The 16664-nt window shown below is 38.2% G+C and overlaps 1 protein-coding gene across 10 annotated transcripts in view; it reads left to right on the forward strand.

The window, feature by feature from the left end:
- LOC131699099 (mucin-3A-like) overlaps positions 1 to 15917 on the forward strand; it is a 32591-nt gene extending 16674 nt beyond the window's left edge. For 8 of the 10 annotated variants that reach the window (XM_058994881.1, XM_058994877.1, XM_058994878.1 and 5 more), the window contains 7 exons: positions 2141 to 2267; positions 3268 to 3392; positions 4121 to 4182; positions 5101 to 5255; positions 5848 to 5957; positions 7397 to 7468; positions 14637 to 15917. In XM_058994881.1, coding sequence (XP_058850864.1) covers positions 2141 to 2267; positions 3268 to 3392; positions 4121 to 4182; positions 5101 to 5255; positions 5848 to 5879 — 501 coding nt within the window. In that variant the 3' untranslated portion in view covers positions 5880 to 5957; positions 7397 to 7468; positions 14637 to 15917. Of the gene's footprint in view, positions 1 to 2140; positions 2268 to 3267; positions 3393 to 4120; positions 4183 to 5100; positions 5256 to 5847; positions 5958 to 7396; positions 7469 to 14636 lie in introns of those variants that run through there. The other 2 variants (XM_058994876.1, XM_058994884.1) reach the window with 2 other exon arrangements.
- Positions 15918 to 16664: the final 747 nt, after the last annotated feature.

Below are 16664 nucleotides of genomic sequence, written 5' to 3' on the forward strand. Positions count from 1 at the left end.
CTCTGAATTTCAAATCGATGCTCTTTCATCGACAGCACCGAGCTGACAGATAAATGATGGCATGGGTGTACACTGGGTTATATACTGCTTTTGTTAGTTTTTGTTGCAGTGCTTACTCCTTTCGTTTAGTATTGTTCAGTGTTCGAGTGTATGGCTTCAGATGTATTCAAGTTCAAGATGTTTTTAAGAAGTTGTCCTTGTAGTGATTTGCAATGCATCTGCCCTGCTTTCTGTCTCCAGCACTCTACCATTATTATTATTATTTATTTCTTAGCAGACGCCCTTATCCAGGGCGACTTATAATTGTTACAAGATATTACATTTATTTTTTACATACAATTGCATTTTTTTTACACTATTTTTACATACAATTACCCATTTTATACAGTTGGGTTTTTACTGGAACAATCTAGGTAACATTGTTTGCTTTAGAACATAAGAAATTGTAAAATGAGAAAAGGCCAGTTGGCCCACCTATGCTCACTCGCTTTGATGCAGGTGTGGTCCGTTAGTACCTGGGAGAGAAAAAACAAAAAAACCCTAACCAGGTTAGTAGGGGAAATGAATCCTCGGGGGGGGGGGGGGGCTTGTAACCAGAAGGTCCCCAGTTCAAATCCCAGGTCACTCAGTGTGACCCTGAGCAAGTCACTTAACCTCCTTGTGTTAAGTCATCTCACCCGAAAGACGGAAGTGACTCTGCAACTGATGCATAGTATACACACCTTAGTCTTTAAGTGGCCATGGATAAAGGTGTCTGCTAAATAAATTACTACTAATTAATAATAATAATATATTATTATTATTATTATTTATTATTATTATTATTATTATTTATTGGCACCTTTTGGCTCTCCTTTCTAGGCGAGGCAGATTCAGCTCTTTGCCTATCTTATGGCATGCTCTTCAATCCTGGGAATTAATTGTGTTGCTGTCCTCTGTACTCTCTCCAATGCCTTAATGTCTTATGATATGGGTACCAGAACTGTATTCTAGGTGTGGTCGTACCAGTGCATTGTATACTTTAATATAGCTTCTCCTAGATTTGAATTCATCTGTCTTGGCTATATAACCTAACATTCTATGTGCCTTTTGTTTATACCTTTTCCGCACTGTCTAGTTGACTTAAGAGATTCACCCAGTACTACCCCCAAATCCTTTTTGTATATAGCTTCCTCTATTTCGCTACTATTCAAGTTGTACTTGCCTCTGTTTTTGCAGCCCATGTGCAAGACTACATTTATTCACATTTAAATTCTGTCATGTATCAGCCCAAGCTTGAATCTTTTATAACATTTATAGTATATATTTAATAATGAGGGATAGGGACTTGAAAAATATTAATACAGATTATTAAATTAATGACATTTGTTGTGTTTGGTATCCAAGTTTTTGAAGCAATTCAATTTCAATACCCTGTGCAGAAGTTTATAATTGATAATGTAAGGTAAGTTGTTTTGCCCCCACAGTACATAGTCCTAGCAAAAGGATCATGTGAAGGCAACAGTGTAACATTGTAAGTTCCCTATTTCTAGAGAAAATACAGTGAAATGAAATGAAGTAGAGCAGATGACCGGTTTGTAAAATAGTACCGGTCAGTGGGAGCCTTCCATGTCAAGAGAGAGAGGTGTTTGTGTATATGTGTATATGTATATATGTTTGTGTGTGTGTGTGTATATATATATATATATATATATATATATATATATATATATATATATATATATATATATATATATTAATGACACAGAATATAGAATATATAGTAAGACACAGAATACTGTTGTGTGTGTGTGTGTGTAGTAACCGACACTCGAATAGTTTCAAAAAGGTAGAAGCTAGTTTAGGGTGTTCTTCAGCACATTATTCTGTGCATTAACATTCCTGGATAATGTGGCATATAGACTTCTATTACACACACGCACACATTGTTACATTCATACATATGCTGTAGGTCATGGTGATTGCTCTGTATTTCCAGGGAACATTTCTATTGCTGGTGTTTTCCCTCAAGCACACAATCTAATGTTCCACAGCGGTGAGGTACTGGTCTGGGAAGGGTTATAACCGGGTCTATGGTCTGATTCCTGGTCTGCCTGTCCTTGCTGGAAGCCTTGCTAACCCTTTCATCCCTGCTGGACAGGAAGACCTGGAGGTTGAGGGGGCAGTGTTCCTCAACACCAGAACACACGTCAACTCTCAGGATATCCTGCGCCTGCTCTACAGACTAGCCAACCAGTCTGTGGATCTGACCAGCCTCAATGTCAATGGTAAGGTCTGGGGAAACAAGTCCCCCTACTTTTGTGTGGAATACAAGTTTAGGGAAGTTATGCCAAGCCTATATTTTACTCTAGGTAAAACCCACCTAGAATACTAGAATGTGTTGAATTTGTCACTTCACTACTTTGTTGCACTTGAGAAAGGTACAGAGAAGGTCAACTAGGCTAATCACAGGACTCTGGCCTAAACTATGATAATGTTACAAAAAAAAAAAAAAATAATAATAATTAAATCTGATCTGCCTAGAAGAGGGGGCTCAATTGTTTTATAATGGCATAGATGGTTAACCCAAGTCACTGGTTTATCTGTGAAAATCTGAATATACTGAAGGATTGGTATTGCTGGGAGCAAAGAGACTTGGGATTTCAACTTTGAGATAATCTCTCTTCTGCAATTCTCTTTTTTTTCTGCCCAAGAAATGAAAAGGAATTTGATAAATGCATGCACCCACTAAAGTGTGGAGTTGTGATAAATGAAGGAGTGTGTTGTGTTTTTTGTTTTTTTTAACTTTTATTTTGAAATAAATGCAGTTCTAGTAGTAGGATTTGCATTATTGCAACGAGGCACTTTTGCCTCTGGGTCTGTGTTTTACACAAAGGAACAGAAAGCTCTTCAATCTGACCGGCAACCAATGGAAATGATAACGCAGTCTCATGGTGTATATCCATCTTGCTGTTATTGAAACACACACACACACACACACACACACACACACTGCCCATGCACTTCTGTATGTTTCTACACATGTATGTCTTGGTTTATATAACTGTGTGTGCACATCTCTGTTTGTAGATCTGTCTCTATCTTTCTGTTTTATATGTGAGTTTCGCTTTCTACACGTTCACTCCATGGATAACAGAACAGTGCAGTAATATAAAGCCTCTTGGTCTGTGCCAGCACAGGCTCGGCCTGCAGAAGGCATGTATTTGAGAGACGGAGTGTCTTCCACAGAAGGCCCTAATCCCTGTCTCGTGGTTGCTTCTCTCCCAGGTATTGGAGCCGATGTCCAGATTGTCCCTCTAAATTTCCGGATCCTAAACAGGAAGTACGAAACGGGCCTGCTGGATCGCACTTCGAAATATTTTAATGCTCTTGGAAATGAAGCTGGCAGCAGCGTGAGTATTTGCTAATTACACATTTTGATGTTAAAACAGGCTGTGCAAAGGATTTTCCAAATATCCAACAAAGCAAACCATTAACGTGAGCAAGCTTTAGTTTTGAACTAGTATTATCTATAGGGTCGAGCTTCTTTCCTTCATGGTGTCTGTTACCTGGATGTTGCACAGTGATCGAAACAGGAGTTGATCTGTGTCTTCCTGCTTCAGGACAAAATCCAGAATGAAAGCATCCATTTAAGACCTAACCCAGTTTGTGTAAACGTGTATAGGGCACTACACTTGTTGGGCCTTTCGCCAAAAAAGTAACTTTACCAAAGGAAATTATATTCATTCATTCATTCATTCATTCATTCATTCATTCATTCAATTGCTGTACATGAAGACCGACCTGAAATGCTACATTTTCACAGGGACACAACAGATGCTTCTTTAGCTTGGTCAGGAATGTTTTTTTTCCACCGATTTTGTAGTATAAATTGGGCAATGCCTTTTAGTCACCATGTAATTACAGTAGCTTCCAATAAGAATACTAGATATGTTAAGACATTCTACTGTTCTGTTACTAACTCTGCTTGCAGTAAGAATCTTTCAATATTAGAATATGGTATTTTGACTTGGTAGCAGTGTTTTTCTGCCACTTGGTGTCTGACTGGCTACTGCAGTACTTCTGGAATGCTGCAATGCATACAATGTGTTCCTCATAAAATCTGTTTTTGTCTGCGCAGGTATATGCTGTACTCAAGTTATATTACAAAACATTAATGCAAGTGGTGATTCGAAAGTTTACGTGAGTTTCTTTTTTAACTTGTGTATATTAAGGGATATGTTGTAGATCTAGATGTAATTATTATTTATCGTTGTGTTCTAGGTTTTCATGATGAATTTTGGTTAGTCCTGCTTGGATCATTATATACCATGCTTACTAACTATACAAGCAAAAGATCCCCCCCAACCACTGGTGCAGCTGTAATCTTGCTTAGACTTTCCATTTACTAGCAGGTGCCACAGTTGCACAGTCCTAGAACTAATTTCTAAATCCCCCCCCCCTTATTTCAGAAATTCAGCATTTAGAAGTGGTTAAATGAAAGGGAGTAGTTACACCTGGTAAATGATGTAAGCAGAAACAGATTAACACATTAGAACAATAGAGAACTAACAGGATGAAAATAATCCCTTAAGTGAAGGCTTTCCCAACTTTTTATTTAGTTTAATAAACTATAATTAGTATAGTAGCTTGCTGTGCTGTACATCCTGGAACGATGTTTAACAGGTTCCATTGCACAATGTAAAACAGGGTTGCAACAAATACCTGGACTGGAAGGCCAAGATGTTTCCAAACAAAACCCTGTTCTGTACAATAAAATATGTGTGATTGAAAAGCAATTTACTAAAACATAAATATATCATTACGCATTTTATTGTATGTACAAGAGCATGAATAAGTCCAAGTCTTCTATGGTTTAAATGCGAGGTCTTTTATATAATGATGCATTCATTGCTCTGTAGTCCTCATGTAAAACCTGTCTGCTTGTTATGTGGACAATGCAAGACCCCCTGAAACCTTGCCTGAATGCATAACATTTCAAGTCGTGTTAGTTCAGATATTGAATGAGAGAGCCTGCTGTGGTCTGGTCAGATACAGTGGTGCCCCCTGTCTCCAGTGTTGATGGCTGAAGCAACTGCATTGTCTTGGTGTGTGTTTCAGGAAGGGCTCTGTCATTTTGATGTCTGACCTGGTGTTTGCTCCACCTGCTCCAACTCCTAAGGCAGTCTTGGATTCTCTGCTGGACTCCATCGATTCCAATGAGAGCCTGGGCGGGAGCGCCCTCCATGTGGATCGCTACTCTGTCATAGCCGGGGGTGAGCACTGAAGATCTCCACTATGGCTGTCCGAGCTATTTACAGTCCACATGTATTTCCAAATCTCAAAAATAGCAGCCTTTACAAAAACATGTATACCTTTTTAAAGGAAGCAGTTTAAGTCTCCTTACTAATGGCCTTCACCACAAGTGGGGGGGGGGGGGGGGGTAAAGAATGATTTGAACAATTAGTGAGTCATATTATCACAGCTTTAAAAATCTTTATCATGCGCTCCCTTAGCTTTGTGCTGAATACATTTCTAAACTTAGTTTACACTACTCTTCCTGGTACCATATTTCTTCCTATGTTAGTCCCTTGCATGGTCTGCCAGATGCCCATTGGGATAGTGGCCAGGCCATGGACAGTGTAACGTTCAGTTGGAAAACTAATTATAGATTGCAGAAGGAACCAGCCATAAGCAGCCCCAGTTTGATATTGGAATGAACTGAACCACGTAGTTAGAGTGGTTTCATGGGGCAGATGGAAATGTTGGTGAAACGCTTCATGGTGACTGGAAATAGGCAAAGGCTCATCAAGTTCACCCTGAGGATTTCCATAGTTTTGTTTATTTTAAACATTGACTGCCTTCCAGGTGTGACAGTGGAAAGACCCTTCAAGGATTAGAATGTGCCAGGGTATGGAGTTGCCATCATTGTTATGTGTGGACTTGTATTGATTGGAGCCCCATTTCTAATACTGGCGGTATGTATGATTTATGTTATCATTTGAGGGCCAACTGGAGGAGGCAGTTGACACCATAATGGATTGTACCAAAGAGGTAGCGATTTGGGGTGGGGGGGTGGATTGTTATGAATCACATGCAGGAGGGGGTAAATTGCTCCTTTTTATATTATCTGATTGGTTCAAATTAGATAAGATGTTTGTAGGGGGCTGTGGATTTCCTTTAAAGGATCCAGTGTTCTATTTTGCATTTATCTATAAATCTATGACACATGATCTGTGCCTCTGACATCAGAGCCCACATGAATCAAAATGTAATTTATTTTTAGCTTGGTGTTGTACTTTATCTAAAATGGTTTAAAGTGATATATCTGGCCCGCTCTGTTCTCTTACCTTGCTCTGAAATCTTGCCACCTTGAAGATGTCTCTCTGGGTGTGTCTTATCGCATCAGTTTCATCAGTGTTGCATATTACTCTTGCAAAAACATTTTTGGCTGTTTCCTTAATTGGTGACGTGACACCTATGTAAGGGATTAGCGGAAACGTTGGTCTACTTTATTTTCCCCATAGTTCTATATTAAGAAGTGCAAGTAAACCGCACCTTGTAATGGCTGCTGGTTCTGGTAAAATGGTAGGGTATGGCTGTTCCTTCTAGTAAGTGTACAAGGAAGAATAAGAGAATTAATTTCAATGCGCCACGGTGTTTCCAAATAGTGGCATCACATACTGCACAACTCCATAACTGATATCCACACAAGGCTGTCAAATAACTCTGGCTTTCATATAAGAGCCATTCACTTCCTCCTTCTATTTTTATTTATTTTGTATGATAAGTAAGAACACAATTTTAGGAAATGACAATGAGTTTAAAGAAATTAATATGTGTTCATGATTTTTAATCCAACGTGTCTGCCATCTCCTTGAATAATTCTAAACATTCCAGAACAACTTGCTATGGGTCAGTTTATACAGTATGTGTAACCTTTTGTTTACAGTAAGTGGTGTGTAGCCAACAGAAATGTGCCAGCAAGAGATGCATGAAGTATTACAAAAGATATACATACCTTGTCACAGATCATCTGGAAACATTTTGCAGAGGATTTTTCTCTAGCAAACGGGGACTTTTTTAAAAAAAAAAAAAAAAAGAAAAAGAAGAAATGGCCATAACTTAAACTCCTAGAGGATAATCATTACATGTAGTCCTAGAGAAGGAAAGGGTTTTGTCGGAATTAGGTTTATTTTAGCCTTTCTAAATACTACTAGAGGATTTGACTTTCAGTGTAGACAAATACGTCTTGCATTCTGTGTCTGGGAATTAGTCTTCAATAAATCCCATTGGTCACTCACAAAGCCAAGTGTTGACTGATCCCATGCATCTCTGCTTTGGAAGCCGGGATGGTGTGCTGCTGTTTTAAAAGGCTGCTGCTTCTGTCTGTTTTGTGCTCATTGTGCTGCTGTAGGTCCTACGTTTCGGATTGTGCAGAGCCTCGAAAGGAGAGGCTGCTGGGAACATTGAGAGGAACGTTGATCAGGTACAATAGCACTCTGTCCCCAACTTCTACTTGTGTGGTGAATCAATCGTTCACTTATATCCCCCATGACAGTGATTCCCAACCTTTTTCAATGCAGAGACACCTTGGTGTTTTGAGATTTTTCCCATGGAGCAGTTGCCATGCATTTTCACAACAGCATTTTAAAGTATTTATATAAAGTACCCAACTTAATGAGATTCCGGGGCTTGAATCTTCACAACCAGGTCAGCAAGAAGTGTCATTTTTCACATTGCAAGTCGCTGATGGCAAAGTTTCTGTTTTTTTTGCTTACATTGTATTATTTTCACGTTCTGAAGTCTAGATAAATGGCATCTCATTTTTGCAGGTTTAAGAGTTTTTTTATTTGACAAAACCTGACAAAATGCATTGGGGCTTCGGGTTGTCCTTGGATCATGTAAATGTGCTGGTTCCTGCAACCATTACCTCGTGTAGCAAATTAATCTATCCATTTCTAACACAACTTATTGCACTCAGAGTCGCCAACCTCGCTCAATGTACATTTATAATAAACACCGGGAGACGAGGTGGGTGGTAAGCAATTCAAAAAAATAATATGATTGGAGAGTGTAGAGGATGTTACTTACCACTTCTGGTGGGCTGTGATGTGTAAATTAAACGGGATTGGTGGCACACAGTCAATAGGATTTATAGCATGTTGGTTAAATATGACGGCGCCAAGAACAGACTTGCACATTATTTCCAGAAGTGGTGTCAATACTAATTCCTTTTGGCATATAGTCTTGAGATATTAAACCTGGCTGAATAAACCCATGTAATAACATGGAGCTGAAATCGATCATTCACACTACAATACAGTTCACAAGTCAAGCTACAAATAGGTCTATTCCTATATCTCTGGCAACACTGTATATTGTTGAAAATGAAAAGTACTAGAACTGTTTTTTTTTTTTTGGTTGGTTTGTTTGTTTTTTTAATTTAGTTATTCCAACAGAGTTAGGAATATTCAGTGCGGTGCACTACTTTTAGTGGTGTGAAAAGACTGGGACAGCCAGATTACTTTTTGTTTGTCGTTAATGGCGATGCTTGGTATTGCATCAAAGTGACCTGTAATATATAAATTTATAAACACACCATAATAAAAGAAAACAGATGAAGGGGAAACATGCAGACTGCATATATCTTATTATATCACACTGTTACAGCTGTTTGTTGTGTTGCTTGGTAATAGCAGTAGCACAACGTGTGATTATGTAGAAATGTATGTGGGGGTGTTTTTTTTATATATAAAAGAACTGCATAACCTTGAATTTTTGGGAGTTGTTTGCAAACCACCTGGAGTTTACTCACAAACCACTGGTTGAGACCCACTGCCCTATGATATGTATTGTGGTACAGTATCTGTATTGATATGTCAATGATAAAGTTGTCAGAGAACGTGAGTTTACGTTCGGCGGGAAGAGAATAAACACTAGTGTTATAGAAATGTTACAGAAAATAGAACTGGCTCGACATAATGTACTGGCATTTTGTACTCCCATAACCTTGCTCACATAACCTTGTATGCTTTGCTAAAGATAAGGAACCGCAAGATGCATACACTGCAGCTGCGGCTGTGAGATAGCCCCCCTGACAGAAGGATGAGCCAGACGTGTCTTTTTACACGTATACCCAAACCACCCATCCTTTTTATCTGCTTGCTTAGTTTTATGCCACGTATGCATAGTTATAAGTTTTCTCTTATATGCTAATACCTGAATCATCATTGGCTAACCCTCTGCCTTGCTGACAGTTTTAAGGTATATAAGAAACTGATCTAACTCTGTATGTTGGAACACTGCTCGATGATTATCTAGCACCCTGTGTGCTGAGAGTGTTCTCAGTTTGCAAACTTAAGAAATAAAGGCCTGTGTGTTTGGAACTCGCAGTCTCTCTTCCTTTATTAGAATTTCCACGACACTAGTCGACTTACTCTAGACTTGCGTCGTGAGTAATTACAGTATCCACCACTTAAACCGTCCAGGCTTATTGCAGACCGCCGTTTTATATCTGGCAAATAGTGTTTGCCATTCCCATTGATTTCAAGAACAAAGGCATAGTTTATACCGTGTTAAGCACGGCGTATATTTCGGGCAAACTCAGCTGTTTGGATCTTGTTATGTACCATTCAAATAGATTTAAATAACAGATGCACTGCATATACGGTCGTCATTTTGAATGTCGGTTTATTGTGTGGGAGTTTAGACCATCCATCACTTACTGCGGGTGAATCATGTTAACAAACACACCCGTTCTAAGCGGTGGCGACTATCAGTCTTTCCGCAAAGAATAAAAAGTAAGCTGTGAAATACCATAGCCTGCTGCTTCATTTCTGATTTGAAGTCCGACTCTCTGTTTTGTATTCATGGTTTACTTTTAGTATTGTCATTTTAAATCAATAAATCTCCTAACGAATCATTGCACAGATCCTTTATTCCACTACATATTGTGTAGAAAACAGTTTATTTAACCACTGTGTTTGTGTGTTTATTAGAGTGGTTGGTGGTATATCAATAGAAACTTGTATAAATGGAAGACAAAAAAAGAAACTTGGTCTCACCTGTGCAAATGGGCTGTCCATCACATGTATTACTTTTGAATAAAATGATTTTGAATCGGTGCTGACCTGGCAGCCATGGCCCTACAGAGCCTACACCCTTTTAATTGTTGTAAAGCAGGTGTAAAATGTCATTATAAAACTTCATGATCTTTTTACAGGCTCCTGCTTAGATGATAAACACATCGGCACAATTTATTTTTTTTTTTTTTAAAAAAGCACATGGAGACTGAAAACCAGTAAAATTAGAAATACCAAACACCACCTTCTCTTGACACTTCATTTTTGCTGCAGTCTCTTCCTTGTCTCTTTGCTACATGTGCAGTTAGTGACAAATTTTGCTGTTGTGTGTGTTGGGCGGTGCGGGGCGGGGGGTGTTGTGGCGGTATGTGTAGGAATTTAAAACTTAGAAGTTTTGCTTAAGCTGTTTCTTTCTAGGCTTCAGTTCCCTCAAACCTGTTTGTCGGTGTTGTGCAGTAATGTGAAACCAAGCCCCCCCTTTTTGAAATTGGGAGATCAAATTAGAATGCAGTATTCTAGTTGCGGTCCTTCCTTGATTTCGTCTCCTACACTTTTGACTGTATAACTAAACATTCTGTTTTGCCTCCTCACATTTGCTCACTGACAGTATTGTGTCTTCACCATGTTCTCTCTTGTTGTGGACCTGTTTTAGTTTGGTAACACCCATTTGGTACAGGTATCTGAATTTAGGCTGGGGGTTGTTAGACCCCTGGGAACCGAAGGTTTAAGAGTTCTGAGAAACCAGGACGACCTTGTATTTGTTCAGTCTTTGGTTGTAATAGTAAACACATTTGCCAGGTGATTCAGTGTCTACTTATTATATTAACTTACCGGTAGTTTACACTAGTAATGAATAAATAGATCTGTAGTGATTTAATTTCTGAAATTCAGTGGTAGTAATGTAAATGTGTCTTTTTTTATTGTAGTAGCAGAAATTATTTTGGTGAGGTCACTAAAATAAGTAAAAAAAAAAAAAAAAAATTGATTTCCATTACATGAGAGTAGATGTTGAAACTTCATGCTGATTTGAACTCGGCTCTCGCCAAGATAAGCACCAACTAAGATGTAGCTTTACAGTAAACTAATGTGATCCATATGTGTCTCCATCCATTTACGTTTCCTTCCATATGATGATGTAGATATCCTTCTGTCTGGTGTTAATGGCTAAAGTGTAATGCTGGCTCTAGGGATCAACTTATTTTGCCTCCCTAGCGCATCAGCACACACAACGGCTGCGATGCTGGCTCCGGGGATCAACCACAGTGCGGCCTCCCCAGCGCATCAGCATGACAATCGTCTGGATTGAGCCAAGTAGGGTACATCTCTGGGGTCTTCAAATGGGCACCTTCCATCCTCAGTGTTTCGTCGACTAGCCCACGACACCTCAAGAGGGCTCAACGGTGATTCTGGCGTCCCAGCATCACCCCCCTCCGTCCCCCACTCAACTCAGCCCAGCTTACTTACCTGTACATCAGCGTTTCTTTCTTTCTTTCTTTCTATTGTGCTTGAGATCCCCAGCCAGAATCTTTCCGTCTCAACCACAGCCAGTTGCTGCTCCTCTCTGCTGCTTCAGATAAGTTCTTCACTGTGCGACGCAACTCTTGGCCACTGAATCCGACGTCTCTGAGAAACCTGGTTGTAGAGTGTGCCACAAATCCTTGATTTTTAAAGACAGTTGTCAACCCAATCGGTGAATTGGTCTTCAGTTCCAGAAGCAGCTCTATTGATGATATTGTGTCAAACTGTATCGCTCCTTACAGTAATCTTATGTTTGCAAATGCACTATCCACCCAAAACCAATCCTCACAGGTGTGTGTGCCAAGTATTGTAAAGGGACAGTACAGTGAACATGTACTTCATCTACCTGTAGTCTATCAGCTGTAACTGGAAATAAGGCTATAAATGTCTTTAGTGTATAGTGATGTAAACATGTACTACTAATTATAAGAAATAACATAGTCTGTCAGCTAACCCTGAGTGAATAAAGAATACATTGATAACAATGATGTTGCATTTCTTGAATACAGTAGGTTGGCGTGATTCAGGATCTGTGCTTTTGTTTTATGTATATGTGTATATATGTATGTGTGTGTGTTATATATATAAACAATGCCTTGCAAAAGTATTCAGACCCCTGACCAATTCTGTCATATTACTGAATTACAAATGGTACATTGAAATTTTGTTCTGTTTTGATATTTTATTTTAAAACACTGAAACTCAAAATCAATTATTGTAAGGTGACATTGGTTTTATGTTGGGAAATATTTTTTAAGAAAAATAAACTGAAATATCTTGCTTGCATAAGTATTCAACCCCCACACATTAATATTTGGTAGAGCCACCTTTGGAACCACAGATTCTCAATGGGATTGAGATCAGGACTTTAACTGGGCCACTGTAGGACATTCACCTTTTTGTTCTTGAGCCACTCCAATGTTGCTTTGGCCTTGTGCTTGGGATCATTGTCCTGCTGAAAGGTGAATTTCCTCCCAAGCTTCAGTTTTTTAGCGGACAAGCATGTTCTCTTGCAGTATTTCCCTGTATTTTGCTCCATCCATTCTTCCTTCAATTTTAACAAGATGCCCAGTCCCTGCTGATGAGAAGCATCCCCACAGCATGATGCTGTCACCACCATACTTCACTGTAGGGATGGTGTGTCTTGAGGCATGGGCAGTGTTAGGTTTGCGCCACACATAGCGCTTTGAGTTTTGGCCAAAAAGCTCTATCTTGGTCTCATCTGACCACAAAACCTTTTCCCACATCACAGCTGGGTCACTCTCATGCTTTCTGGCAAACTCCAGACATGCTTTCAGATGGTACTTTTTGAGTAACAGCTTCTTTCTTGCTACCCTCCCATACAGGCCAGTGTTATGCAGAGCTCTTGATATGGTTGACTGGTGCACCATTACTCCATTCCTAGCCACTGAACTCTGTAGCTCCTTCAAAGTGATTGTTGGCCTCTCTGTGGTTTCTCTCACAAGTTTCCTTCTTGTTTGAGCGCTGAGTTTTGAGGGACAGCCTTTTCTTGGCAGTGCCTGGGTGGTGTGATGCAGCTTCCACTTCCTGATTTATTGATCCAACTGTGCTCACTGGGATATCCAAACACTTGGATATTATTTTGTACCCTTTCCCTAATCTATGCATTTGTATTAGTTTATCTCTAACTTCTGTAGAATGCTCTTTGGTCTTCATTTTCCTTCAGATTCACAGCCTGACCAATGATCCTTCAACAGTGGGGTTTTTATCCAGAAAATGTGACAGCAGCTTTAATGGTTCACAGGTGGAGGCCAATGGTAAGGTAATTGTGTCCTTGTTAGGGCAATTTTCTTTCATCGGTGTAAACTGGGAGCTTCCACAGCACAGGGGTTGAATACTTATGCAAGCAAGATTTCAGTTTTTTATTTTTCTTAAATATTTCCCAAAATAAAACCAATGTCACCTTACAATAATTGATTTTGAGTTTCAGTGTTTTAAAATAAAATATCCAACAGAACAAAATTTTAATGTACCATTTGTAATTCAGTAATATGAGAGAATTGTCAGGGGTCTGAATACTTTTGCAAGGCACTGTGTATATATATGTGTGTGTGTGTGTGTGTATGTATGTATATGTGTGTGTGTGTGTGTGTGTATATATATATATATATATATATATATATATATATATATATATATATATATATATATATATATATATATATATATATATATATATATATATATATAGCTATATATATATATATATATATATATATATATAGCTTTAAGTTTTCAGGTTTTATTCACATTAGGTCCCTTTTAAACTAATTAGCTGATTTAATTGCAAAACAGTTGTTTTTACCTTCATATCTTGACTGAGCCTGATTTGTTTTACCTTTATTTTTATTACAAACAGAGGCGACAAATTATGTTAATTCCTAATTGCATTTCATTCTTGCAGTCGCATTTTATCGTTGTGCTTTTTTTATTTAAGCTGTTCTGACAGATTTTCTTTTCATAAAATACCCAGTTTGCAGTGTACGCTGATAGCAAGTTCATCATTTAAAATCTCCTTGATTTTGTAGCAAAGAAATATTAAACCCAGTTTGTAATGAATAGTTTTCTCTTGTATTAGGATGCTGAGACAGCTTAACAACAACAACAACTACTAATTAACATTTAAACGGAGTTTAAAGATTTGGAAAACAAAAAAACTAAAAGTTCAAGCACTATGTGTACAGTATGTAATGGTGGTAATTACATCCCCCACCCCTTCTCAGAGTTGTTTGGTGAATTCCTTTAATTCAAAGTTCTATGTTTGTGCATGAAGTAGATCAACAGAGTTAGACATGAATGATAAACTTGGCCAAGGAATGTTTGTGATGTGTGAACAATTTACTGCAAAAGGCTGCTTTACGCACCTGTAATACTTCAGTCTGTGTGGGTGTGGTGTGTGGTTGTTTTTTTTGTTTTTTTTAATTCAATTGCTTTAATGTAGGGTCATGTGCCGTTCATATTCATCACTGCAACTGAATCCTGTTTAATCTGTCTTAATTTTATTTGTATTTTTTTCTTTCTCCTGAGGTATAGGTCAGGATGAATAACCTCAACCCCAGCTCTTCTCACACGTCCTCCTCCTTTGCCCCTTGAGGAATGCAGTGCAGGTTCCAGCAAGGGATTAAGCTCCAATATCTGTGACGTTTGCATCACATATTCCACTTTACCCAGGAATATGCTTTCTTTTACTGCAAGATACATTTGAATGTTCTGTATGTCAACAATGCTGCAGTAACTAACAGAATCTCATTGTCTTGGTCTCCCATTGGTTTTAAAGGTGTCTTTATCAAGCCTTTAAAAATGCTTTCTTACATTTAACATAATTCTCCAAGCCCTTGTTGTTTTACAGTCCTGGTGCACAGATGCGCTAGCTTTTTTTACTCCGGTAAACACCTCAACACTCAGTTCATGGTGGAAGTGCTTTGATCTCTCTCTGCGTGCTGTGTTACTTGTAAATAGACCCCACATTTTGTGCAACGTAGAACACTAGGGTAAGGCCCAGGTGGGATCCAGTGTCCCCAAACATAGCAGGTATTGGCTATCATGGTTAGTGAAAATAAAGTCTGAAAAAAAGAAGGGCTTGTAAGAATGAGAGTTCCAAATGATTACTACCTCATTAAGGCAGTAAGGTGGTTTAGTGGTTTGAGCAAGAAGTTTACAGCGCTGAGCTCAAGCAGTGATGCAGAGTACCCGAGCCTCACTCCCACCTTGATGTACAGGAAATCACTAGAAAACAGTGCATTCAAGTATGTCAGTCATAATTAAACAACAACAGTAATGTTCTGAAGCCAATGTTCAGCTTGAGTGTGAATTATCAACATGGTCTTATACTGAGACCTGCTGCTATTGTTCCCAAGTCTGTTCCATTTTAATGTATGCCTGTGTGGATGGGGGTGTCATGCTCTGAGTCATGGTGCTGACATGCCATATATATATATATATATATATATATATATATATATATATATATATATATATATATATATATATATATATATATATGTGTGTCAGTATGAAGGAACCTCTTGTAGGCAGTGTCTTGGAACAGTTTGATTTATTACTATGGCAGGAATATTGACTACTGCCATATCTTCTATACAGTGATCTATCTACAAGTGAATTGGTCAGTTACCAGTTGTGATGGAGCGCTGTGTAGTATAGCTTGCCTGATACTTCAAATTGTGTTATCTATTTATATATTTCTATATCTAAATATATCTATTTTTAATTAATGTATGGTTGTATTGTGTGTGACCTATACATATTCAGTGTTATTTAAAGAGCGTAAAGATCAGTAATAAAATCTTATTTGCACTGTGTGTTTCTTTTTAAATGTGAATGATTTTTAGATAGCCTATGCGGTTTCCTGTCCAGTAGGGGTTGCTCTTGCTGTTTTGAGACTCTCGGGTATGCTAGATGCTTCTTGAAGGGGCCCTGCCCTGCTTGTTTGGGAAGCAATGTAATTGCTGGAAGTTTACAAGAATGTCTTTACAAGTGTAATCAAGAGAACAGTAAAACCTGTCTCTGTGGTTGGAATAACTGTTGTGTATTTTACAACAGCATTCAGTTAAAAGAATTAAGGTAACAAAAGCTTTGGCAGTCATTTCACTGAACCTCATTCTTCAGTGTCTAGTATTTCTTTATTGTCTCTATTTTTTATACATTGATTCCTCGTTGTTTTGCTGTTTGACTGGCGCATGTTAGCTTGGGAAGTTCTGTTTGTTAGTTAAGTGTAAAGGGGATTGATGCGGCAGTGGGAACTGAGGTTGTCCAGTGAACTTCAGGCCTTCCAGAATGGGTTACAGTTGGGAGGTAACATTCAGATTGAGGGGAAAAAATAATTGGACTCTCCAAAGATACAATATAAAACATTTAAAATATAGAAGATTGATTTTATATATATATATATATATATATATATATATATATATATATATATATATATATATATATATATATATATATATACAGTACTGTGCAAAAGTTTTAGGCAGGTGTGAAAAAATGCTGTAAAGTAAGAATGCTTTCAAAAATATACATGTTAATAGATTATATTTATCA

This window comes from Acipenser ruthenus, chromosome 21 (genome assembly GCF_902713425.1).
Source record: "Acipenser ruthenus chromosome 21, fAciRut3.2 maternal haplotype, whole genome shotgun sequence".
In the NCBI taxonomy this organism is placed as follows: domain Eukaryota; kingdom Metazoa; phylum Chordata; class Actinopteri; order Acipenseriformes; family Acipenseridae; genus Acipenser; species Acipenser ruthenus.